The 27189-nt window shown below is 43.4% G+C and overlaps 1 protein-coding gene across 2 annotated transcripts in view; it reads right to left on the bottom strand.

Moving 5' to 3' along the window:
- Nucleotides 1–26306, bottom strand: part of LOC114695187 (zinc finger protein 426-like) — a 32868-nt gene extending 6562 nt beyond the window's left edge. The window contains exons 1-7 of one of the 2 annotated variants that reach the window (XM_028872401.2): nucleotides 26219–26306; nucleotides 25877–25988; nucleotides 7271–7431; nucleotides 5808–5962; nucleotides 5067–5155; nucleotides 3905–4031; nucleotides 540–620 (exon numbers count right to left, since the gene is read on the bottom strand). In XM_028872401.2, the coding sequence (XP_028728234.1) occupies nucleotides 540–620; nucleotides 3905–4031; nucleotides 5067–5155; nucleotides 5808–5832 (322 nt within the window). In that variant the 5' untranslated portion in view covers nucleotides 5833–5962; nucleotides 7271–7431; nucleotides 25877–25988; nucleotides 26219–26306. Of the gene's footprint in view, nucleotides 1–539; nucleotides 621–3904; nucleotides 4032–5066; nucleotides 5156–5807; nucleotides 5963–7270; nucleotides 7432–25876; nucleotides 25989–26207 lie in introns of both variants that reach the window. The other variant, XM_037207727.1, reaches the window with a different exon arrangement.
- Nucleotides 26307–27189: the final 883 nt, after the last annotated feature.

Here is a 27189-nt window from a genome sequence, read left to right as displayed (position 1 = left end):
CTGAGGTTATTCTCTAACCTCCACACGTCTGCCAGGATTTGTACATATACACTCTCTCCTACATGTGAAAGAAAGTAACTGCACATATTTAAGGATTTTGTTATGTTAAAAATTTAGCAACAAGTCTGCTCAGTGGGTAGAATGGTTGCCTCACAGGCCCAGGATCTGGGCTCAATTTCCAGCACCTCAAAAACAAGAGCAACAAAAAAGTTGTAATAAAAAAATAGTAGTAAAATAAAAGTAGAGTCAACATTTTATGTATTACAAACTGATCCTGTAGCAATTATAGCAATAGGAAAGTCAGAAGGTCTGGAAAAACAGTTAACATTGAAGTCCTAAACTTAGGAAATGAACACATAGTGTTACCAGATCACAGGTATGCATAAATAGAGAGAAACAATAGGTTATGTAAAATGGAAGATATCTCAAACTCTGAGAATAATGGCTCCAATCTCTGAGGCCAGTACATTGTAAGAAAATTGATTATAGTTGCAAAGCAATACTGAACTCATCAAACAGATTTCTACATGCATACTCACGTTGAGGAACTGCACTTTCCACTGTCTCCAGCTCTTCTTGTTTTAACCAGGGAGTCGGACTAGGAATGAAGAACTGACATCCTGCATATGCAGAAACATGATTGGAAGAGGTTCAAACAAGAGATGGCAAACTTTTATATGACTAGGGAAATCATACTTCAAATGAAAGCAAAGAAATTCTTTCAAAATGAGTAAAAGTGCAAATGCAGGGGAGGGAGAGATGTAGCGTAGTGGTAGACTGCCTGCTTAACATGCCTAAGGCTCTAAGTGCAGTTTCTAGCAACATAAAAGACAATGTTCCTATTTCTGTGCCCCAAAAAGGACCCCCTGAAAGCCAAATGCAAGTTAATGTACACTTTCAAGAGGAGCTATACCTCCAGGGCCAAGCATTCCCTAGCATGTGCACTGCCCTGGGGTTTCATCTCTGGCAACTCACTCATTCTCTCTGTCTCTGTCTCTCTCTCTCCAAAAACAAGTCTACTTACTATGCAAGGCACAGTGGTGTGTGAAACTTGAAATCCCATAACTTGAGAGGATGAGGACAGAGAATTCCAAGTTTGAGGCCAGCCTGGACTATTCACAGAAGATTTTTATTGCCAAAAATAGGTGAGAGTCACAACAAGGATAAAGGAAAGAGAAGAAAAAAAAGTAAAGAAGAAGTGGAGAAGACAAAGGAAATGAAAGAGTAAAGGGAAAGGAAGACAGATGTGGTGGCCACATCTTTAATCACAGCACTTGTGAGGCAGAGGCAGGCAGATCTCTGAGTTTTAGATCAAGGCCAGCCTGATCTACACAGGGAATTCCAAGGACAGCCAGAACTATGTGTTTCAAAAAAAACAAAGGGGGAGGAGTAAAAAGAGAGGAAGGAAGAGAGAAAAGAAAACAAACAAAAACAATAAAATGAATTCTCAAAAAAAAATGGCTAAGAAATATCTTTTTTAAATGTCCATTGTTAGGAAGGTTTTAGGGGGAGCTAGGGATGGGGAGAATATGATCAATATGCATTACATGAAAAAAAATTTCTTTAAATATTCAGAATCCTTAGCACTGAAGTAATGCAAATCCAAACAACTTTAGATTTCATTTCAGAATGACAAAAATCAACAAATAACCAGTAACAAATGCTAAAGAAAATGAGAGGGAAAGGGAACCCCCATTAGTGATTGCAAATTGATATAGCCACTATGGAAATCAGTGCAGAGAACTCTCAAAGAGCTAAAAATAAATCTACCATATGACCCAGCTACACCACCTCTGGCATATGTCCAAGGACTTGAAAGCTTACTCCATACATACTTGCTCAGCCATGTTCATTGCTGCTGTATTTTAGGAAGTGGAAACAACCTAAATGTCCTTCAACTGACAAATGGTAATGAAAATGTGAAGAAAAAAGTGAAACCATGAACTTTGCAGGTATATGGACAGAACTACAAAAGATCATAATGAGTGAGGTACACAAGACCCAGACGTCACATGTTCTCTCTCATCTGAGGCTCCTAGCTCCAAATGTTCAGATGTGAACACACAACCTGGAGTAGCTGTGGAAACCAGGGAAGTAGAAAGGACCATTGCTGGAGTCAGGAGAGTGGGGTAGTAACAGAGAGGAGAATAGCACAGTACGATTGATCTGAAATGGGAAATAGGAAAAATGGGGGAGGGGCTTTAATTAGGAAGCGGGAAGGAGAAAATACAGAAGGATGGTAAAATAATAAATAGTAGGGATGTCTGAAAAAAGGTGTAAGATCATACTATCAACTATCTACCTAAAAATATCCATAGTACACATAAGTCGGTGTGTCTAAATATAGATACTTAGTTTAAATTAAATTTTCCCACCTGAGCTCCCTCCAAGAGTCAAAGACCATCTAACAAAAACTCAACACCGGACATGAGAAGACCTCTTCTGAGTTGTTGAATAGGGTTGTCCAAGAGACTCCAAAAACACTACAGGTCATTCCTGCTGCCCTTGGTTGCTGCTAGAGGTAGAAGGTTAAGTCCCAATCCTGAAGATGCCATGCGCTTCAGACACAAGGCCCATGGACCCCTGAGCTAGAACTGACCTGAAGCTTCCAAAATAGGGAAGCAAGCGAGTCCAATCTGCTATGATACCTCTGAACCCCAACAACAACCAGCACGGCATGATAGCCATAAGGATACACAAGTGACACACACACCCTGGAGTAAACCAACAGCTCTCCAATTGGCCTGAAGACTCAATTAGAGGGAAATCACGCCTGGTACTACAAACCATGGAACTTGGAGAAGTTCCCATAGCCACCACTTGACTAAGCCAGCATAATTCAACTACATTCTAAATACTTGTCTTTATACCCACAGTACAGTCCTCACCCCTCATCACAGACGGAGACCATTTAAAAAAAAAAAAAAAAAAAAAAAACACAACCAATCAAAATGCTGAATTGTGGAGCTCAATCACAATGGATACAGCTACAAAACAACTTCTACACCTAAGGTTCAGGGAACGTTTTAGAAGAGGAAGTGGAAAGAATATAAAAGCCAGACGATCAGACAGAGAGTTTGCTGTGAGATTGTATCTCTTAGAAATGTCAGAAGCTATGTCCATAAAATATCAACGACATGACTGCCTAAATATGAGCCAGACAAGGACACCAATAGACATGCTCATGTGGGAGGGGGGAGCTCATGGAAGCTCATGAGGTCTCCACCATACATAAAGAACTACAGACAACAAAGGTATGCTGGGGAAGACTACACCTACTGCTTATCCGAACAGTCAACCCTGAAAGCATGTACACACAAGTAAAACTATGCAGACTTCATAGACTGTTTTTATATATTCAAGGATACACACACACACACACACACACACACACACACACACACACACACACACCAATTAATGAAAAGAGACTATGAATTGAAAGACAGTAGGTCGTATACTGGAAGGAGGAAAGGAAATGGCAAAAGTATGTACTATATTAATCTCAAAAAATAAAAAGAAGTATATTTGTTAAGGAAAAGGAGAGAAGAAAGGGAAAAGCAAAGAACTGCCACCATAGATTATTATGTATTGTGACAGGAATTTTATTTGTTGAAGCTGGGAACATGGCTTGTGATAGCCTGACCTGGAATTTGTTACAAAGACCAGTCTGACCTTGGACTCAGAAATCCACCTGCTTCTGCTTCTGCTTCTGCCTCTCAAGTGCTGGGATTAAAGGTGTGAGCCCCTTGACTGCACCCCCACACAAAAGCTGTTTCATTTTAAAAGTTGCATTTGTCATTCCACTATATTCAAAATTAACACGATCAATCTCCAACACATTAAGAAGCATGCAATGTGTATCTGTTTCATAAAAGGTAATGAGGAATGCTGGCTGCCTTACCTACTGAGGTCAAGTTTTCGTAGTTCTCTAGCATCACCTCTCTGTATAGGTTTCTCTGAGTCAGGTCCAGTAACGTCCACTCATCTGGGGTGAACTCCACAGCCACATCATCAAAGGTCACTGAATCCTAAACCATTACACACATGTTGGTTTGAGCCAATTAACAGTCTTGCTAGCACTCAATGGAAAATAAGGAAGGTGGACCTAATACCTATACATGGTTCTCAGATCAGCCTCAATCCCGCTGCAGGATTCAATGGCCCCAGGAACTCTTCTCTCTAAACTCCCTCTGCTGACTTCTACTGCCACATGACTTTAGCAGCACTTCATAAGCATGATTTCTACCAGCACAGCCAGGCTAGAAGCTCTTCTGGTCCTACTCTCTCATCGCAGCACATTCCTAAGCAAACTGTAGATATCTAACAAGTAGATCTTCTGAGAAAAGGGTGCTCTCACCTGCCTTATCATCTGTCAGAGCACTCAACAAAACAAAAGAACATGCAGTTGTCACATGAGACTCAAGATTAGTTAGTGGAGGCCTATAATCCTCAACACTGGAGAAGAAGGTTGAGACCAGCCAGGACTATATAGTGAGTGGAAGGTTACGTTATATAGCCAGACCCTACGTTAAAAAAAAAAAAAAAGAAAGAAAGATTACCTAGTGTAGCTGGGGATATAGCTCAGTGGTGAAGCATGTGCCTAGCATGGGTAAAAAGGCCCTGGTTCAATCCCCAGCAAGCAAACACATTAAGTAGCAATTACAGAAATGCTAGAATGATTTGCAAGGTAACACGTTACCAATATAAGGCTCTGCTCCCCAGGGAAATTCAGCCAGACACTCTTTACCTCCTAAGGAGAATGCATTTCCTTTAAGAAGTCCTGAAGGCTTAGTCTGTCTAGATTCTAGACTCTAGAAGAAAACGCATCTAGATCATGGACAAAAAAGTTTTGAAATATATTTTATTTTTATGTGCATTTGTGTTTTTGCCATGGTTGTTGGGGTCCCCTGAAACTAGAGTTACAGACAGGTGTGAGCTGCCATGTGGGTGCTGGGAATTGAACCTGGGTCCTCTAGAAGAGCAGCCAGTGCTCTTAACCGCTGAGCCATCTCTCCAGCCCCCAAAAAAGTTTTATTTGGTAGAATGCTATCCTTTCTTTTTACCTGGTAACAATTTGCCTGGTTGTCAGTCACCGTCTCTTCCTCCTCTGTATTTTCTTCATAGATGTAGACAGGCTCTCTAGAAAGAAGACCTGACAGGAAAAGGAGACGGCATCAACTCCCAGAGCCAGGAAGTCACTCTGCTCTAGTGTGACATTCCCTGTCATCTGTACACTCATCAAACCACATCAATACATGTTCCTACCAAGAAATACACAGCACTTCCGTCTCCCCCGGAGCCAGGGGGGCAGGCTAGGAACTCTGCTGCCTGCTGAGAAAGGGAGTGTTCTCACTCTATAGATGAAGAAACTTAAAGGGTGAAAAACACTGACTCTGGGGCTGGTGAGATGGCGCCATGAGGTTAATTTGAGTGCTCAGACCTGGTGCCCAGAGTTTGATCCCAGGATTCCACAATGGAAGGAGAAAACTGGCTCCCTAAAAAAGTCCTCTGACTTCCACATGTACCCTCACTCACACAAATACATACACACAATAATAATAAATAAAATAAAAAGTAGAAAGAAAAACATGACTCTAAATTGCACCTGGTAACAGCACTCAGGACAATTATACAGCACCTCTTCTGAAAGCATACACTCCCGGCCTAAATCACAGAGCACTATTATGTGACCCATTTCAGCTCTTTGTAAACGAACACACAAGATACTGAAGCCCTGCCCACTGGAATTTGCTGTGCAGGAGAGACCTAAAGCAGTCTAAAAAAGAGCTTCAACAAGGACTTACCATGGGACAAATCAATGGCTGCCATCCCGTGATGCTGATGGTGAAATGTGCCTGAACACTCCCTTCCCTGATGCCAAGATCACTTCGGGACAGCTTATGAATCTAAGTGGACAGAGGCAATCTCCATTCCTCTTAATACAGGGTTATATGGAGTCCTGTTCACATCAATCATTAATCAACAACATCGAACGTCAGTCAGCAAACATCACACAGTAGTGCTCACTCTCTGCAGATAATATATGCAAAACCCACCAGCCAACACCTACTCCCTAGCCATGCGCATACCAATTAACATTTACTAGTTTTGTCAGAAGCTGTGCTAGCAGCTTACACATCTAAGCTCACATGTAATCATAACCATCCTACACAGTAGACATCAGTAGATATCGTTACCCACACTAAAACACCCACATCCAGGCAGCACTAGTGGTCAGTCTAGCATTACCCTGCTTGGAAATGAACTGAGACTTGATGAAACTGAGTTTGTCCAGAAAGCTTGATTTTCTATGACTGCTACTTCTCCCCAACGTGACAAAACATGGACCCACCACAGCACTATTCAGGATTCACTAGTTCCATATGTAAATGACTACTTCATAGGTACACATTATGACTTAATTTTAAAAAACTAAAATGGAAGTATTTCTAAAAATCAGTATGACTGTTATTTGACAATGCGTAAGTACGTTGGCACAAGGCCCAACGCCACACGCTTAGTGCTGGCACTTCAGAGGCCAAGGCAAGAAGACTGTAAGTTAGAACCTCAACCACATAAAGATTCCCAGTCTTAAGAAACAAACAAACAAAAAATAAAAATAAAAAATAAAAGATGATGGCACATGCCCTTCATCCCAGCACTCGGGAAGCAGAGACAGGCAGATCTCTGAGTTCAAGGCCAGTCTGGTCTACAAAGACAGTTCCTGGAAGGCCAGAGCTCCACAGAGAAACTGTATCTCGGAAAAAAAAAAAAATGGGATAGCTTGTCTATTTGAATCTATCTTTTTTTTTTTCTCTCTCTCTCTCTTTTAAGGACAGCATCTCATATAAAGTCTGGCCTTGAACTCACCACGTAACTGAGGATGACTTTGAACTTCTGATCCTTCTACTTCTATCTCAAACTACGAGGATTACAGATGTGTTCCACCATGCCTGGTTTATGTGGTGCTGGGATAGAACTCAGGGCCTTGTGTACACTAGCCAAGCACTCTACCATGGGGCTACATCCCCAGCCCTGTGTGTGACTGTGAGCTATACCCAGGGCCTCATTGTAAGCTAAACACACACTCTACCACTAATATATACCCCCAGGTTCTGAATCTTTTAAAACTACTAATCTCATTTATTATAAACATAAATCAAATATGTCTGGAAAAAAACACAAGCATCTGAGTTTTTTATTATGTACTAAAATGGTATTTTCAATATATGGGTTAAAATAAAAACATGATTACAAATAATCTTACCTCTTCTATTTCATTTACTGTAGGTACTGGAAGTTTATTTCAGGTCTGGCTTATTCTTTAATTCTTTCAGCAAATAATTAGGAAGTCCTATTCCTGTGGTAGGCATGAGCAGAGCAGGGAAGGACACAGAAAATATCCTGTTCTGTAAAGATCTAGAAGTCCTATGGGGAAATATAATCATAACAAAAGAACTGATATATTACTTCATAAGGGCTCCAGGAAATCAAGCAGCTGTCCTGCATATGCACACACGGGAAGCACAGAACTACAGACTTGTTTGGGGCAAGAGAGCAACACCAAAGAAAACTAACACTGGCTGCATCATCTGTGACCACGAGATTAGGGTAAGAATTGACACGATTGTTTTTTTAAAGGACTGAGGGCAGGAGAGATGGTTCAGTGTCTTAAGAGCACTGGCTGCTCTTCCAGGACCTGGTTCAATTCCCAGCATCCATATGGCAGCTCACACTATCTCTAACTCCATTTCTGGGGAATCTAACACCCTCTGAGGACACCAGCCATAAAAGTGGTGCACACACACAGGCAAAACACCCATTCATATTAAATAATAATAATTTTAAATTTTCTTAAAAACCAAACAAACAAAAAGCTGAGAGACAGTTCAGTCATGAAAGCATGAGGACCTGGGTTCTGTCACCAGTACCCAGGAAAAGTCTGGGCACGTAATCCCAGTGTTGGGGAGGCAAAGATAGGAAGATCCCTGGAGTTCACTGACCAGTCTCATCAAAATAGAGTTCTGCATTCAATGAGAGATCCTGTCTCAAAACATAAGGTGGATGGCAGCTGGAGAGATGGCTGAACAACTAAGAGCACTTGCTGCTTTTTTGGGGGGGAGGGCAGTTCAAGACAGTGTTTCTCTGTGTAACAGCCCTGGCTGTCCTGGAACTCGCTCTGTAGACCAGGCTGGCCTCAAACTCACAGAGATCCACCTGCCTCTGCCTCCCTAGTGCTGGGATTAAAGGTGTGCGCCACCACCGCCCGGCCACTTGCTGCTTTTGCAGAAGATCTGAATTCAATTCCCAACATCCACATCCAGCAGCTCACATCGCCTGTTAACTCCAGCTCCAGGGAATCCAATGGCCTCTTCTGGTCTCCAAGTACCCACACACACCACAGACAAAAACACAATAGATAATAAAACTGAATCTTTGAAAAATAATAAGGTAAAGAGTGATTGCAGAACGCACCCAAAATCGCCTCTGGCCTCTCTACACACACACCACACACACACACACAGACTCAGCACACTTCAAGTACTAGGTCTTGGTTGGAAACATTAGAATCATACATAAATGCCCTTTCCTCTTCATACTGGCACAGGGTCAAGGACGAGTCAGAATCTGCCCAGCTCTTTTGTGTGGCATACCTTTTTAGATAAAGAGTACCAGGCGATTAAAAGAAAAAGTGCAAGTTTGTCTTTTTATTCTCTCTTTATCCAACCCTCCTCCCAACAGGAAGACCTGATTGGCCTTGAACTCACAGCCCTGCCTCTACCTTCTGAGTATTGGCATGTGCCATCCAAGTCCTTCTTTTCATGATGCTGGGGACTGAACCCAGAACCTTGTGGTTTACCACTGAAGCTGTATCCCCACCCAAAAAGGTTGACTTTTTTGTTTTCATTTCTTCCAATAATTTCCTTCATTTTTCTTTTATTGTTACCATGCAACATACAGTTTAAAGACTGGCTTAAAAAAAAAAAAAAGAAATGAAAACCAGGTATGATAGGGGAAGCTTTGTGAACCCAGCACTGTCAAGACAGAAGCAAGAAGACCTTAAAGCTAGCCTGGGCTAAACAGCAATAGTTACCTTTAAAAACAACAACAAAACAAACGAACAAAACCCCAGAGCTGTAATTCCAGTTACTGAGGCAGCTGAAGCAAAATGACAGGATTGAAAGCTCAAAGTTAGCTGGAGCTACAGAATGAGTGCAAGGCCGGCATGGGCAAGTTAGTGGGATCCTGTCTCAAAAGGAAAAAGAGCTAAGGATGTAGCTCAGTGATAGAGCACTTGCCTAGCATATGTCACAGCCTAGGTTCAATTCCCAGTACCAACACCCTGCCACACACACACATAAATAAATAAGGGCCAGTGAGATGACTGGGCAGGCAAAGGTTCTTACTGCTAAGCCTGATGACTTGAGTCCTATCTATACCCATGTCCCACGTGGTAGAACGAGGGAACAGACTCCTGAAAGTTGTCCTCTGACTGCCACATTCACACTGTGGCCTGTGTTCTCTCCCCACAAATAAGATTTCATAAAGCCAATAGAACACCAGCCTACCTAGTGCTCCACACAGTGACATTTCAATGAACCCCAAAAGTCCCATAGCTCATTATCCACCAACAAAATTCACCCTCTCAAAATCCCTATGCAGCTTACTCTATAGTTGATGAATCTAAAGTGCTAGACTAGATAATCTCCTAAAAATCACATTTAGATTCCACAGACAAATAGAGCCCACTACGATTATCCCTAGAATCTTGTCCTTCCGGTCCCTGCTACCCCATGCTGGGGCCTCTCAGATACAGAAAGTAGCAGTGCTCTATGGTGGTATTCTATTTGTACTGAAATGTGATTTTAATTGTATGTTAATAAATAAAGTTGCCCGGGGGTCAGAGCTATTAGAGCCATAGAAAGAGTATGGCAGTGGTGGCGCACGCCTTTAATCCCATAGATCTCTGTGTGTTCAGGGATACAGCCAGCACTGGAGACATACGCCTTTAAGACCTAGAGGGTTGTACTTACAGGCAGTGACGAGGCAGTCATGTGTTTGGGTTTACAACCAATGAGAAGACAGAACAGAAAGACTATTTAAAGACATACACACACAGGAAGTAGGTCTCTTTCAGAGAGCTAGGAGTACTGCAGGAGGTAAGATTTTAGCTCTGAGCTCTGACCTCTTGGCTTTCTCTTTTACATTGGTTCTGTGTTTCTTATTTTAATAAGATGGTTGGTTACATCTATAGTGCTCCTTACAGTGGGAAAGACATTTGGTAAAATCCCATGAATCCCAACGTTCCTGTGGGTGACTGCAGTGCAGTGCCAACTGTTTGAGACAGGAGCCCAAACAGATGCTGCTGTAACTGCCAGCAGCAGTTCCTTGTTTACTCTCCAGCCAATGTTCAGATCGAACTTAAGGGCTCATGCAGGATAGCTAAGTACTTTCCCACAATACCCCCAACCATGATGGTATCTTTTGTTGAGATATTGTCTTACTCCATAGCCCAAGCTGATCTCAAACTTACAGCAATTCTCCTGTCTCAGATAGCTTTCCAATGGAGTGGTTTTTTTTCAAAAAAAAAAAGTTTTTGGATTTGTGAAATGTCTCATTGAGTAGTTACCACAAGTCTGACAACCTGAGTTTGATTCCCAGATCCTAAATGATGAAGAAAAGATAGCCAACTTCTCCAAACTGTCCTCTGGCCTCAATGTATGCCATGGCATGAGCATACCCCACTACACACACAAAATAAATAAATGGAAAAATTAATTTGTAAGTCTTTGAAGTTGTAAAATGAAAAAGCCCTTTTCTTTACTTGTGTATATGGCTGTACTCACCTGCGCAGGCTGATGTGGGAGCCAGAGGTTGGTGTTTGGAGTCCTCCTCTACAGCTCTTATTTTTTGAGACGGTATCTCTTGCTCAATTTGGGGATTTCTGTTTAGACTAGCCTGGCAAGTCAGTGGGCTCCAGGAATCCAACTCTCCTGGCACCACTCTAGCACTGCAGTTTCAGGCCCACACCACCACATCCAACTTATTTTTTTAGGTTGGGTACTAGACTCAAACCCACCCACATTCCCTGCTTGCAAAGCTATCTCCCCAGTCCTCAAAGTTTTTTAAGTGTGCTTAAAACTCAGATCTGTTAACCTGCAGACCCACTTAAGATCTAAGACCCTTCCAGGTGTGGTGGTGAACACCTGTAATTCCTGCACTATGGAGGCTGAGGCAGGATGTTCACAAGTTTGAGGGCAGCCTTGGCTACATAGTATGATTCTGTCCAAAATAAATAATAAATTAATGAATTTTTGAAAAATCTGGAAGGAAAGGAACACTACAAGGTTGTTAGTACAAAACACAAAACCTGAGTTAACAGGACAAATGACAGCCATGGCCCATATCAAATATTCTTCAAGGGAAATTAGGGTGCTGATCAATAGACTATAAACAGGGAGGGAGTTTTCATGAGATCTTGGGGGATCGCTCTGTCATGGCCAAAAAACTTACACTGGAGAAACATGTGAACTAAAGATTTACTCACAGGTGCTAGAGAGGAACACATACAGAAAAAACAGGGAACCACAGAACAAAGGAGCTGTACCACACTGGGGACACCTGAGAAAGTGAAGGCCTACAGAAAGGCTCCTGTCGGAGGCATGACCCTCACACAGCATGTCCAGAGGCACGGTCTCGAGACTGACGGCTCACGAAGGCTTGACCTCATCAGTGGCTCACCTAGCTGATGGATTCTTAATTTGACAAGCGTCTTAATGTGTTTCTGTCGCTGTGATAAAATACCCTGACCGAAGTAGCTACGGAAGTGTGTATTTTGGCTCACAGGTCTAGGGTACAGTTAACCATAGCAAAGTCATGATGGTAGGAGTGTGAGGCAGCTGGTCACACTGCATCTGCAGTCAGGAAACAGAAGGTAATGAATATTGCTGCTCAGTTCCTTCCTCCCAGTCCAAGACCCAGTCCATAAAAACATGCTGTCTATAGTTAGGGTACCACCCACCCAAATTTGCCTAATTTAGAAAATCTCCCCCAGGTATGCCCAAAGGCTCATTTCCTGGACAATTTTTACGTACTATCAAGTGGAAAATCAGTATAAACCATCACTGGTGATCTTACTGAAAGATGGTATATACTTCCACAGGACCAGTTGGAGGAAGTAGGTCACTAGAGGTTCCCTTTGAAGCCCCTATGTCTTGTCAGGAGGTAGAGGAAGGAGGATTAGAAGTTCAAGGCCATCCTCAGCTACATAGTTCAAGACCAGCCAGGGCTAAATAAGACATCATCTTTAAAAAAAGAAAATTAAAATATAAGTTGGGCCTGGGGCTGGAGAGATGGCTCAGAGGTTAGGAGCACTGGCTGCTCTTCCAGAGGTCCTGAGTTCAATTCCCAGCAACCACATGGTGGCTTACAACCATCTATATAATGAAATCTGGTGCCCTCTTCTGGTATGCAGATAGATAGAATGCCATATACATAAAATAAATAAATCTTTTTTTTTTTTATTCTGGTACACAGAAGAGGGCACCAGATCTCATTACAGATGGTTGAGAGCCACCATGTGAGTGCTGGGGATTGAACTCAGGACCTCTGGAAGAGCAGTTGGTGCTCTTAACCTCTGAGCCATCTCTCCAGGCCCCAAAATAAGTAAGTCTTAGAAAAAAGAAAAAAAAAAAAAAAAAAAAAAAAAAAAAACAGGTTGTGCCTGGAAGCTGAAAAGCAAAGACTGATTTTGAGGTCAGCAAGAGGAAAATAGTGAGATCCTGTCACACAAAAACAGAACAGGTAAAGCTCATTGGCAGAACACTTGCCTAGTATTCCTGAGGCATAGTATTTCAGGTTCAGCACCACAAAAATATACAATGAAATTATACAATAAACTATGCAATGCAGGGGCCAGATGGCTAAGAGGTAATAGTATTTGCTAGTTTTCAGAAGGATCTGGGTTCAATTCCTAGCACCCACATAGCACCTCACAAACATCTGTAACTCCAATTCCTGGGAATTTGACACTCTCTTCTAGCCTCTGAGAGTACTTCATGCACAGACATACATACAGGCAAAATACCCATACAAATAAAATAAAATAAATTTTTATTAAAAAACTCTGCATGGTACAGTTAGTAAAAAACAGGAGTGTGAAGGGTGGATGTAGGGATCTCTCTGGACTCAAATGAAAGTCACACTCTTAAGCTTCCACAACGCCCTGAGCTTCCTTGACCAGGTAAGCATTATGCCCACTAGTTGCTCAGAAGGCAACCTTGAACCTACTTGAAAACTCATTCCAGGGAGATACCTGGAAACAGGGAGCTCATTTTTCTAAAGAACTTTCAAAAGCACTTGCTGCTGTTACTAGACTCACGACTATTACTAAACTCAGGGACAATCTACTGTACAACACCAAAGTCGATACCCCACACAATAGAATTGCAAGCTAGAAACACAGGCCTTGGCACACCATGTCATACAGTACATCCACTGAGCACACTGACTACAACTAATGAATAGGTAAGATAGGTAGTGGAGGGTGTGGGTATGAGTGTGTGTATGTGACTAAATGCAAATGCATGTGCATATGCTGAGGCCAGAAGAGAATGAAAGGATGTCCTTTGACCTACATAATCACAAATACATGCACTCCCACAAAATAAGAAAGTCATCCTTAGCTACTGAGTGAGTTCTAGGCTAGACTGGGATACATGAGACCCTGCCTCCAAAAAAATTAATTTTTGTATCCTTAATCCTTATTCTGCGGGTTGGTGGCACACACCTTTAATCTCAGCACTAGAGAGGCAGAGGCAGGTGGAGCTCAGTGAAACGAGACCAGCCTGGTCTACAATGCATGTTCCAGGACAGTCAGGGCTACACTGAGAAACCCTGTCTCGAAAAAACAAAAACAAAAAATAAATAAATCCTTGTACTACTTTTCCCAGGTATGGACTACCTAACAACAAATTAAAAGAAGGAATTACTGGGCTAGCAATATGGCTCAGCAAGTAAGACAGACAAGCTGAGTTAATCCCTCAACCCGCAGTGGAAGGAGAAAACCAAAAGCAGCATGCATATGCCCACTCTCACACATACACATCAGAGAGAGGGACACACATACACACAACTTTGGCGAGCAGGGTTTGAGACAGGGTCTCACTGTGTAGCTTTGGCTGGCCTGGTACTCACTATGTGGACCAGGTTGGCTTTGAACTCATGGATCTGCCTGCCTCTGTTTCCCGACCCAAAGTGCTGGGATTAAAGGCCACCAAGCCTGGGATAAATGAGTATTTTTTTGAAGAAAGATTTATTTTGCTCAGTTTGTGAGGGATCAGCCCAGGGGACTTGGTGCACGTGCTTGGTCAGAGCATCAGTGGCAGGAGCACCTGGCAGACCAGGTTCTTCACAGGCGCAGGCAGGAAGCAGAGCAACACGGTAACAACAAGCTACGGCAAGACACAACCCCACGAACATGCTCGATGGCCTTTCTTCAGTTCCAATAGTTTACACAAACTTTGAATCCATCAATGGATCAAATCATTCATTAAGCTAAAGCCCTCATAATCTAATCCTTTCTGGAACCATCCTCACAGAAATACCCAGAGCTGTACTCATTAACTGACTGGACATCGCTCAATCCAACTAAGTTGACAGTCTCCCTTCAACTTTTCCTATACTCACAAGGGATTTACGCTTGGCTTATTTCCCTTAATACAACATCCACCAATGTTGCCACAAATGACAGAATTTTCTTCATTTTAAACCAATCTCCAGTCACTTTTAAGAATTCCAGTTTTAGTCAGGCAGTGGTGGCACACACCTTTAATCCCAGTGCTCAGGAGGCAAAGGCAAGTGAGTCTCTGAGTTCGAGGCCAGCGTGGTCTACAGAGTGAGTTCCAGGACAGCCAGGGCCACAGAGAAAAGCCTGTGGCGGGGAGTGGGGTGGATTGCAGTTTTAAAAGAGCCCAGGCTGCACTACAAGCTTCTCCAGCATTCAGCTTAAATGACCTTGCAGACCAAGGAAAGCAAGGTCCTGCTAACAGTCCCTGACAAAGGACCAGAGGGAACTCAATATACAGTTTTCAGGTAACATGGACCAAATCTGTGACACTTTCTGAATGAAGCTATTCTCAAAAGGAGGAACAGCTTAGCCCTGGCATATAATAAATTGAACAACTACAAGATATCAATATACCAAATGGCTGGAATTTCCTAAAGTTATTGAGTCACCTGATCCACCAAGCCATGTGTTTGGGCATGCAACAACAATCTGCCATCCAACAGGAACTCTACAGAAAACACTGCACTCAAGCTGGGTGTGGCAGTGGTGTACACCTATAATTCCAGGACTCAGGAGGCTGAGGCAGAGAATCAACGCCAGCATAAGATTATACCAAGACAAAGAAGACACTGAGTGGGCTGATGATGTGAATCAATGCGTAGGATGCTTGGCTAGCAAACATGAAGCCTGTGTCCCTTCCCTAGCACTACATAAAACCAGAGGTAGGAGCACATGCCTTTGGACTCGATACTATGAAGGTAGAGGCAGGAGAATCAGGAACTGAAGGTCATCCTTAGTGTTCAAGGCTGGCCCAGGCTACATGAGACCCAATCTCCTCCAAAAGGGAAGGAAGAAAAATTACAAAATCCTAAGGTCTGTCAACTCCAGTGAACACAAGTAAACTATAAGAACTTGCGGCAAGACCTTGTGATCGACTAGTTCAACACTGGTTCCAGTTGCATTGTTCCCAAACCTAGGACAAGACCTACTTTACAAATGAACCTGCATGACATATCAGCACCACCCGAAAGGAGAGCAGAGACATCAAGTTCTATGGTCTTACTGAACTCTGAAGACTTGTATTTATGGAAAATCATCCCAGTGAGGAGAGCTGAGAAGCAGGCAAAGCATTTGCCATGCAAGCATGAAGACCTCAGTTCGAATCCCCAGAAACCATGCAAAACCCAGAAGCAGGAGAAGCATGGATGTCTGCAAACAAGGGTGCCTACAGGAAGGTGGGAAGTAGAAACAGAAGCAGCCCAGAAGTGCCAAAGTCTGTTGGACATAGTGGAAAAACAGACTCAAAACGAGGTAGAAGGCAAGGACCCACATCGGAGGTTGCCCCAATTCCACATTCATAAACACACACTCACACACCCCATATACATAAATATATACACACAGAGAGTTTTTAAAAGCAAAATGAATGAATAAAATGTGTAGTTTAAAAAGAATCATCTCAGTAAAGAACCTCAAAGAGTGTGTTTGCTGTTTACCTTGCCAGGAGACCTATACACTAACTCACGAGAGTTGCCAATCATTTGTCTGGACAGTCAAGGATGTACAAAGACAAGAATGGTGACAAGGACATCTGTATGGGCATGGGGCACACACTTGTAACCCCAACACTCGGAGGGCTAAGGAATTCCAGGTTAGCCTGGGCAACACAGTGAAACTGTCTTTGTCTCACTTTCCATCTCTCTTCCTGACTGTCTGTCTGTCTGTCTGTCTGTCTCTCTCTCTCTCTCACACACACACACACACTCACAAACACACACACTGGACTGCCTTGTCTGAAAGGACACAAGGTATCAAGGTATCTGTGACCTGCCTGAACCCCATCACAGGTAATCTAAGAGAATACGATCACTGCGCCAGGGATGTACTCAGTGGTATAGAGTGCTCATCTCGAAAGTTCAAGGCCTGGGTCACCCTCAGCCTAGGGTTAAAAGGTGACTTATCAGAGTTGTTTGCAGTGTATTTTGGAATTCCTCCTTCTACTCAAATTAGCCCTTCACCTCCCCGAAAGAGTGTCCAGAGTAACTGGGCTCCTGGGACTCTTGATGAACACTGACACACCCAGGGGGCTGGAATTACTCCATGGGTAACAGCCAGAAATTTCCTCTGCTGCCAAGATGAACTGCCAAAAGGACCTGAAGGGAGCAGGCAGCTTGAAAATGTCCTTATCATCTTCTATATACTGCACTTGGAGACCCCAAGGAGCTAGCGGGCTACTCTGACAAAGCTGAGAGCTCTGGGCCCGGGAGATGGGTCCGAGGGCAAAGGTGCTTGCTGCAGAGCCTAGTGACCTCTCTGGGACCCACATGGAGCAGAGAGAGAAATGACTCCTTAAAGTTGTCCTCTGACCTCTACAGGTAAGCTGAGGCACATCCTCCCTACATACAAAAATAAACAAAATCTAATTTTAAAAAACAGAGTTCTTAATACTAAGCCAATCAGGACACGCATACATTGCTGACTGAGTAGGTTATGGGAGAAACAATTTCAAAAACTACTGGCAACATCCATGAGATTCTTGTGTCCACACACTATAAAAGGTATGCTCCTGTGCATAAAATGGAAGCAAATGCCTTTGCTACCACTACAATTTGCAAGTTCCAAACTGGGAGAAAAAAAAAACAACAAATATGGATCAACAGAATAGGTGCACTATGGTAAAACACTAAAATTCTCTGCAGTAAAAAGAAAAGGTCAAAGGCAGGACAAGAATGTACATGAACAGACAGATGCACCTACAAATACATTTGTCCCTTGTTTTTCGTATGTATGCCTCTGTGGTTTGCATGTGTATATCCATGTTCACCTGTGGGACACTCTATCAGTCAGAGCTCTCTAGGGGAACAGAACTTACAGAATGAATATCAGCAGAAGGGTGGCCCAGATTAAAGGGAGAGCTTTCCTCCCGAAAAGATCTGGATTAAAGGTATATCTTCCCCCTCAAAAGAGCTATATTAAAAGTGGGTCTTCCCCACTTAAAGAAATGCTCAACATCCTTAATCATCAGAGAAATGCAAATCAAAACAACTCTGAGATACCACCTTACACCTGTTAGAATGGCTATGATCAAAAACACCAATGACAACCAATGTTGGAGAGGATGTGGAGCAAAGGGAACACTCCTCCACTGTTGGTGGGAATGTAAACTTGTACAACCACTGTGGAAATCAGTATGGCGGTTTCTCAGAAAATTAGGAATCGAACTACCTCAAGACCCAGCCATCCCACTCTTGGGCATATACCCAAGGAATGCTGATTCATACCATAAAGACACATGCTCAGCTATGTTCATAGCAGCACTATTTGTAATAGCCAGAACCTGGAAACAACCTAGATGCCCATCAACGGAAGAATGGATGAAAAAAATGTGGTACATATGCACAATGGAGTACTACTCAGCAGAGAAAAACAATGAAAGCATGAAATGTGCAGGCAAATGGATGGAACTAGAAAAAAATCATCCTGAGTGAGGTAACCCAAACCCAGAAAGACAGTCATGGTATGTACTCACTCATAGGTGGATTCTAGATATAAAATAAAGAACAATCAGACCACAACCCATAGAACCATAGAGGCTATATATATAGCATGGAGGTCCCTAGGACGACTGTGGCTTATAATAAATTTCAGTTTTACTCAATTATTGAAAAAAAAAAATAGCCAAATGAATGGAAACACATGAACTATGAACCAAAGGCTGAGGGGCCCCCAGTTGGATCAGGCCCTCTGAATAGGTGAGACAGTTGATTGGCTTGATCAGTTTGGGAGGCATCTAGGCAGTGGGACCAAGTCCTGTGCTCATTGCATGAGTTGCCTGTTTGAAACCTGGAGCTCATGCAGGAACACTTGGCTCAGTCTGGAAAGGGACTGGACCTGACTGGACTGAGTCTACCAGGTTGATCGCAGTCCTCGGGGGAGGACTTGTCCTGGAGGAGGTGGGAATGGCAGGTAGGCTGGGGGTAAGGGGAGGGTGTGGGAGGGGGAGAATAGGGGAACCCATGGCTGATATGTAGAACTGAATGGTATTGTAAAATAATATATATATATATATATGTGTGTGTGTGTGTGTGTGTGTGTGTGTGTGTATATATAAATGGGTCTTCCCACTTCAAGTGATTTAATTAAGAAACGTATCACTTGGGGCTGGAAAGATGGCTCAGTGGTTAAGAGGGGACCTGGATTCAATTCCTAGCACCCACATGGCAGCTCATAACTGTCTTTAACTCCAGTGCCAGGGCATATGACACCCTGACAGACACACATGCAGGCAAAACACCAATGCACATAAAATAAAATTAAATAAGTAATTATTTATAAGAAAGAGAGGGGGCAAGGGAGGGAGGGAGGGAAGGTGGGAAGAAGGAAGAGAGGAAGAAGAAAGAAATCCCTCACAGGTAGACCCAGCCGTTTGGGTTTTAGTCAATTCCAGATGTAGTTGACATCAAGAAGTGCCATCGCAGGCACACATGTTAGTGCAGGTGTGTATGTTAACGAGGAGACCTGAACATGATTATAAAGTCTTCCTCGGTTGCTCCCCATCTTATTGAGAGCTTGCCGATTCAGCTAGTCTAACTAGCCAGCTTACTCAACAGATCCTTTATCTCTGCCTCCTGAGTGCTAAAATTATAGACTGGTTGCCACACCCACCCAACATTTATGTGGGCTCTAGCGATCCAAACTCCATTCTCCAGAATCCAGAAAGGGCTTTAACTACTGAGCCATCTCCCCAGCCCAAGACTCTGTGTTCTAGTCCACAGTAGATGTCCCTGGGGTCCCTGGGCAATTGGTTCCAGGTGCCATGTAGATCCCAAAATATGCAGATGATTAAATCCCTTATGTAAAAAAAAAAAAAAAATCACAGTGTTTGTGTATTACTTATGTACTTCTTGATATATCATCACCAGATTACTCACAATATCTAATACAGGTTAGAGAATGTAGCTGAGTTGGCAGAGCTTACCTAGCATGCATGAGGCCCTCAGTTCAATCCCTGGCATGGCACAACATAAACCAGGTATTGGCACATGCCTGTAATCTCAGCATTAGGAAGTGTAGACAGAAGATTAGGAGTTTAAGATTATCCTTGGATACTGAGTTCAAGGCAAGCCCGGGCAACATGAGAGCCTGACTCAAAAAACAAAACAAAAAACCCCAATATAATAATATACACGCTAAGTGGTTGTTACACTACATTGTTAAGAAAAAAGTGGTGCCGGGCGGCAGTGGCGCACTCCTTTAATCCCAGCACTGGGGAGGCAGAAGCAGTCGGATTTGTGAGTTCAAGGACAGCCTGGTCTACAGAGAGTTCCAGGACAGCCAGGACTGTTGCATAGAGAAACCCTGTCTGGAAAAAACAAAAAAGAAAAGAAAAAGGAAGAAGAAAATCATGGTAAAAAAAAGTCTATACATGTACAATAATGATGCAATCATTGAGCCAGGTAAAGAGAGGAAGCAGCTGTAATACCAGCATTTAGGAGGCTGAGACAAGAGGAGTATAAGTTCAAGGCTAGCCTATACTACACAGTGAGTTCCAGAACAGCCTCAGCTACATAGTGAGACTATCCTTGCACCCCCACCCCACCCCAAAAAACACCAATGGGTGTGGTGATGTATGCTTGTAGGCCAGCAGATAGGAAGAGGACAATGAATTTGAGGCTATTTTGAGCTACAGAGCAAAACTCCCTCTCAAAAATAAAAAAGATGCAACAACTGCCTACACAATACTATTGGAACAATGTAACCCTTCCTTCTAATGCAGCAGGCTGGGTCAGGACTTTGCATGGCATGGCCCCCACAGAACTTGAGGGGAGAACAGAGGAGAACATGCGAAATTGGTTCTACACAAAACAATTGTTGCCTTCAGTTCCATTTCAGACTCAAGGGAAAGCATTCCTCAGAAGGCACTGGAAATGAGACTGTCACAGGGTCATTTGAGCTTTGTCTAGCAACAAATACCTAATCAAAAGGCAAGGGGACACTAACCAATCCATGGGCTACAGCAATTGTTCCCCGCTACCAAAGAGAAGTGGGATACAAGGATATATTCAAGGCAAAAAGGAAGTCTGGAGTCTCATATACTTCCATGATGCAGAAAGTTAACAGAAAATTAAAACTGAAAATAAAACAAAAGAAAGGGACTGCAGGGATGGCTCAGTGGTTAAGAGCGGGCACTGCTCTCACAGAGAATCAGAGTCAATTCCCAGCAGCCATGTTGGCAGCTCACAATTGCTTATAACTCCAATTCCAGGGAGATTCAACTCCTCTGGTCTTTGGAGAGACAGACAGACAGACAGACAGACACACACACACACACACACACACACACACACACACACACACCTATAAAAAGGAGAGAGAAAAGGAGAGAATGAAGGTGTTCTGTCAGATCTATAACCCACCACAGTATTCTTGCAGCACACATCTGCAGTTCTAACAATCGGGAACTTGAGGGAGGAGGATAGGGAATTCAAGGCCAGCCTGGGCGATAAGTGTGAGGCCAGCCTAAGCTACATGAGAAGAGCAGCAGTCCTTTTTTTACTGGATTGTAATAATTGTGTCCAAGCATTCAATCTCTTTTCCATTTTTCTCTGCAAACACTGGAGATTAAATTTGTTTTATTCTTCTCCTTTTGAAACCGAACCTCATTATATAGCCCACATTGACCTTATACTCACAATCCTACCACTACCACGTTCAGCTTCTAATTCAGCCCCCTCTACCCTTTCTGGTATTGGGGATGGAACCTAAGGCCTCACATATGCTACCACTGAGATAGCCAACCTTCTTCTTTACTTATTTTGAGAGAAGGTCTCACTAAGTTGACTGGCATTGAACTCACTTTATAACCCTTAATGGCCTTGAATTTTCAATCTTCTTACCCTTCTTCCCAGCAGCTGGGATTACAGGTCTGAGTCACCAGTCCCAGCTCTAATTTAATCTTTGTGGTAACAATACTATTCACTCAGAATGTGTCTAAATATGAGGATTAATGAACATGGTTTGTGATAGTGATAGCATGTCTATGTCTACGGGGGACTGTTTCTCCTCACTCTGGGGAAGAGTTACAACTTCCTTTGTATTCTCTTAGCTATAGACTTGTTTAATTACTAATACAATGTAATAGTAATTAAACAAATAGTGGACTGTGGACTGCAGTATGCCTCAAGTTCTCCTTCAATACATGCTATGTAACACAACACTAGTTGTTTTTTTCCCCTTCCACCCTTGCTACTTGCTATGTAGCTCAGGTTAGTCCTGAGTTGCACCTGCCTATCTTCCAGGTGCTATGATTACAGGTGTCCATCAACATACTCAGTCATGTGACATTTTAAGCCAGTAAATGTGTTAAAACTTGTTAGGCACTAATTAGTAAGTATACACATGTTCTTCTTTTATTTTTTTAAACGAGTGTTTTCTGACGAAGTCAAATCCATGACTTGACAGGGGCAGGCATGCTTGTGTGGAGGACAGAAATGGAGCTCAGCGGTACAGCACCTGTTTAGCATTCACAACGCCCTGGACTCCAAGGGTAGGAAAAGGAGAAGATGTCAGAGAAATTCATCTTGTGTGGTATCTATCATTGATTTATCCCTCCAATTTACTGTAAGATGAGTCTCCTGTCTCTACCTACTAAGTACCAGAATTACAGGAATGTATGCTGTAGTCAAGTGTATGCAGAACCAGAGACAGAACCCAGGGCTTTCTACACAGTAGGCAAGCACTCTGCCAACTGCACCATTTCCCCAGCCCTCACAGTTGTTTCTAACTGAATACAATTTTAGTAATAATTGTGAATACTTTCAATAATACTCACATTTAAATAATATTTAAATAAGTTTTACTTGTATACTAATACTATAATATCAGAACATTCACATTAAACACTTAGCAGACACTACTAATAGTTCAAATTATTTCTCCACTAACTTCTGTCACCAGCGTTATACGCACAGCCTTACCAACTGCATGGTAACAACTCCTCATTAATTTTTCTGTTTAGTTGGTTGGGTTTTCTGAGACAAGGTCTCATGTAGCTTAGGCTTACTTGGAACTCAGTATGTCACTCAGGTTGGCCTAGAACTCAAGATCCTCCTGCTTCACTTCCGAAATACTGGGATTACAGGTATTCACTACCATGCCTAGCTTTCTCTCATTTTTTTCTGACTCCTCTGACACCATCAATTTTTAATCTATGTCCCTTAAAGAGCAAATATAGAAGAAAACATGAATGCTGTCAAGCCAAAGTATCCCTTGATATTTTCAGCTATACCATACTGGCAGGGGAGCCTTCTGGTCATTTAGCCCTGGAGTGGTTCCAACTTGTGTCAGTATCTGTAAGCAGTCACACGGGACCAGTTCCTCCTGTAAGAACTAGAACATTCCCCCAGGGAAATTGAGTCCTAGTTTGGATATGGGAAACCCAAGGCAGTCTAAAAACCACTCAAAGAGGCTCTGGCTGTTCAGGAACAAAAACATTTCCTAAGATTAATAACTAGCATAGGTGAATTTTCTATCCTGTTTTGTCCCGCTGTTGTGATTATTTTATTTTATAGGTATGAGTGCTTTGCCTGTGTGTCTGTGCACCACTTGCATGCCTGGTGCCCATGGAGGCCAGAAGAGGGCACTGGATTCCCCTGGAACTGGAGTTACACATGGTTGTAAGGTGCCATGTGAGTGCTAGAAACCGAACCCAGGTCCTCTGCAAGAGCAACCAGTATTCATAATCATGAGCCCCCTTGTTTATTTAGATAGGGTCTTGCTATATAGTCTTGACTGGCCTCAAACTGGCAGCAATTCTCCTGCCTCTGTTTCTACCACCCAATTGCTGGGATAAGAGTTTGTGTACCACCAAAGAAAATGAGTGAAATTACTGTCAAGCCTTGGATTAACTCTTGAGGCTCTCCTCTTGTACTGTACAAATATAATTAGTCACTGCTTACCATGTTCTCTCTACCTCCCACGTCCTTCTCTTTCAACATGGTTATTCCTATACCCTGTCATTTAGTCTCAACTTAGAACTCACTTCTCTTGAGAATGAACATGATCAAAATACATTATGTGAATGTATTAAAATGTCATAATGAAACCCATTATTTTGTAGAATGAATATATTCAAATTAAAGAGTATATGGAACCATTATGCTGGGAGGGAGAAGAATAAGAGGAGAAGGAAGAAAAGGAGGAAGAGAAGCAGAAAGCCCAGAGAGATGGCTGACTGTATAAAGGCATTTGCCACCAAGCCCAAAGACCTAAAGTTCCCTGAGTTCTACTCCCAGGACCCATAAGATGGAGGAAAAGGATGGACTCCAGTAGGCTGTCCTCTGATCTCCTCACACCCACCACAGCACATACATGCACTCATGTGGACCAAGTAAAATGTAGCTTAAGAAGTTAAGTAAAAAGACTAGGGGTGTAACTCAATGACAGAGCACTTACCATGACCAATGCTGTAGGTTCAGCACCCCTCCAGTCTCTCTCTCTCTGCCTTTCTGCGCCTCTCTCTCTCTCTCTCTCTTTTTCTCTCTCTCTCTCTCTCTCACACACACACACACACACACACACACACACACACACACACTCACTCACTTTTATTTCCTTCATGTATTCTCATAATAGCAATAGAATGTATTAACTCAGTAACTCAATAGAGTATATGAACTTCCAAAACTCTGATCAATTTGTAATATATTTATTCTGGGTTTTAAGAACAAGCTTAGGCTGGATTTCTTTCACTGCCTCTCCCTTCCTTTGCAGAGCTGAGGATGAAACCCAAGGCCTCAAATATTCTAGGCAAGAACTCGACCACTTCACTCACTCAGCCATCAAAGCATCAATTAGTCTACAGGAGAAAAAAAAAATTTTTTAATGGGGAAAAATTTTAAATGGACAAAAATGCCAATAAAAATAAGCCATCAAAATAAACACAGAAACGGGGGGGGGGGGGGGATGCCTCCTGAAAAAGTTAGTATAACAAACAACACGATTGCTCTAGGTTCAAAGATTCTGCAAGACATTTGAAATTTTCATGTAAGACCCTTAAAGAGGGAACTGAAGTGATAAACAGCCTGTCGGTTAACAGTGGGTACTGCTCTTCCAGAACCTGAGATCTGGTTCCCAACACCACACCAGGTGGCTCACAACCTCCTGCGGCTCCAGTTCCAAGGACCCCATGCCCTTTTCCGATGTCCCAGAGCAGTGCACTCGAGAAGGCATAAACCCGCACCCCATACATAAATATCAAATTTTTAAAAATATGTTAAAAAAACAACAACAACAAAAATGTCTTAAAGAGGTCTGGGCTTATAGCTTAGTGGTAGAGAGCTTACCCAACAAGCACAAAGCCCTAGATTCAATTGCCACTATCGCAAAAACAAAACAAAGAAACTTTGAAGAGATCTTAGATGCAAAAATACTCAATTTTATAACAATGAAGAATTCTGATTTCACACAAAGAAGCTATTAGATAACATTATTGTTTTTAGTTATCTTGGTTGAAACATGAACTATTAAGGTCTTACTGGGCGGATATCTTAATTTTGTAGAAGATGTATTACCCATTCTGTAAAGTATCATGCCTGAAACTCTCAACTTATTTCAAATAGTTCACCATAAAACGTTATTTTACTTTTCCTTGGAAAAAGCCAATCAGTACTAACCTAACAAAGCCTCCATTTTTTAAAGTCTGCAAGAAGGCACAGGCCTACAACATTCAGACAATAGCTAACTATTTGGGCTGGGGTGTCGCTCAGCAGGAGCGTACTTAGCATCATGAGGTCCCGAGTTGCATCCCCAGCATCAAATCAGAGTAACTTGGTATCCTTACTTTTCTTCGACACAAAGGGACCCGTGTAGGGTCTATGTACGTTTAGATTTACATACAGATAGACGCATCCTGCATAAGGGTATAAAAAAGCTATTTTTTAAAGATCAGAATGCAATGTGTCTCAGGTAAACAGATGTCCCACGAAAGCTAAATTTTCGGATAAAACATTCCTTTCCACACACACACACACACACATATACACCCACACACAAAGAAAAAACGAGGAAAGGGCTGTCCTCACCCACCTTTCGGCCAAAGCTCGGCTGCAGCAAACAGAATCGCCCGGTCCGAGAATGGAAGATGCAGCGTCTCAATGCGATGCCAATGGCGGAAAGTCTATTCTTTCTGGGAGGGGGACTGGGGAGAACAATTCCACAAAGGTTACTTTGCACGGGCTTTAGAAGAAAGGTGGATGCAAACAGCTCCGGGCTGAGTCCCGATGCGCACTCGGGGCCGCGGCACCTGGAAAGGCTGCAGACCCCAGCGGACGCGCGGTCCCGCCAGCAGAGCTCGGCCCGCCCCGCCGAGGCCTACCGAGTGCTCTCCCTCCCGGTGCAGGCCCCCGCACCCCCTCACCGAATCCTCACCGAGCGGAGTGGAGAGCCCTCGGACAAACGCCGAGAAGGTCTCAGAGCTCCGAGAAAAAAGGGGGGCTGGTGGCGTGACGTCACTTCCGCTTCCGGCTCGGCGTTCTCGGCCACGTTGGATCCCTTCGGGCCGGGGAGAAAAGCCTGTTTGTTCCCGCGTCCGGGCAGTTGCACCCTTCTTCGGGTGGGCTCGTAAGGGGCGTAGAGACGAAAAGGGCCGAGAGGTCGAGGTCAGAAGCGAGGCCTCGAAGACGGGCGGGCAGCGCGGGGGCGGGGTGAGGGGCGGGACCAGGCCCGGGTGCGCCGCAGTTGATGGCGGACCGGTGGGGCGAGGATGGGGGTGGGGACGCCCCGATGGAGATGCTGCTGACAAAAGCCTTTCTGTCGGGCCTCTCCCTCACGCTCGCGGTGCCCTTAGCCATGTTGCATAATCTGCCAACCCAGGAAAAATGATCCGTCCGGCCCCTTCAGTCACTGCCGTCTGCAGACACCTTTTTGTGGACCTGTCTTTGTGTGCCTCTGGACGCCGCGCTGACGCCGCAGTCGCAGATTCCGTCGTGTTTTTAGAATAAAGGCACAACCCCCCACCACCACCCAGGGCTCAATTTGTAAAGCCCCTGCCTAGCATGCACGGAGCCCTGGAATCCATCTCCAGCCCCGTGAGATGGTGCCCGCCTGTCTCAGTGCTTGGGAGATAGAGGTTCAAGGCCAGCCTCCGTTACATAGTAAATTCGAAGCCAGCCTGGGATACATGAAACCCTGTCTCCAAAATAAAATAAAGATGGGCTTTCTGTAAATTCTGAGTCTTTTGAATTTTCTTTGTTTCCTTTCCCCTCCATCTAATGTGGCTTGTTTGGGGTTTGGAGCGCGGGGGAGTGTGTGTGTGTGTGTGTGTGTGTGTGTGTGTGTGTGTGTGTGTGTGTGTGTTCCCATTGAGTCAGGGTATTTTGTAGCCCAGGCAGGATCTTATG

This window comes from Peromyscus leucopus, chromosome 7, assembly GCF_004664715.2.
Source record: "Peromyscus leucopus breed LL Stock chromosome 7, UCI_PerLeu_2.1, whole genome shotgun sequence".
NCBI classification, from domain to species: Eukaryota; Metazoa; Chordata; class Mammalia; order Rodentia; family Cricetidae; genus Peromyscus; species Peromyscus leucopus.
This window is presented reverse-complemented; position numbering and strand designations above follow the sequence as displayed.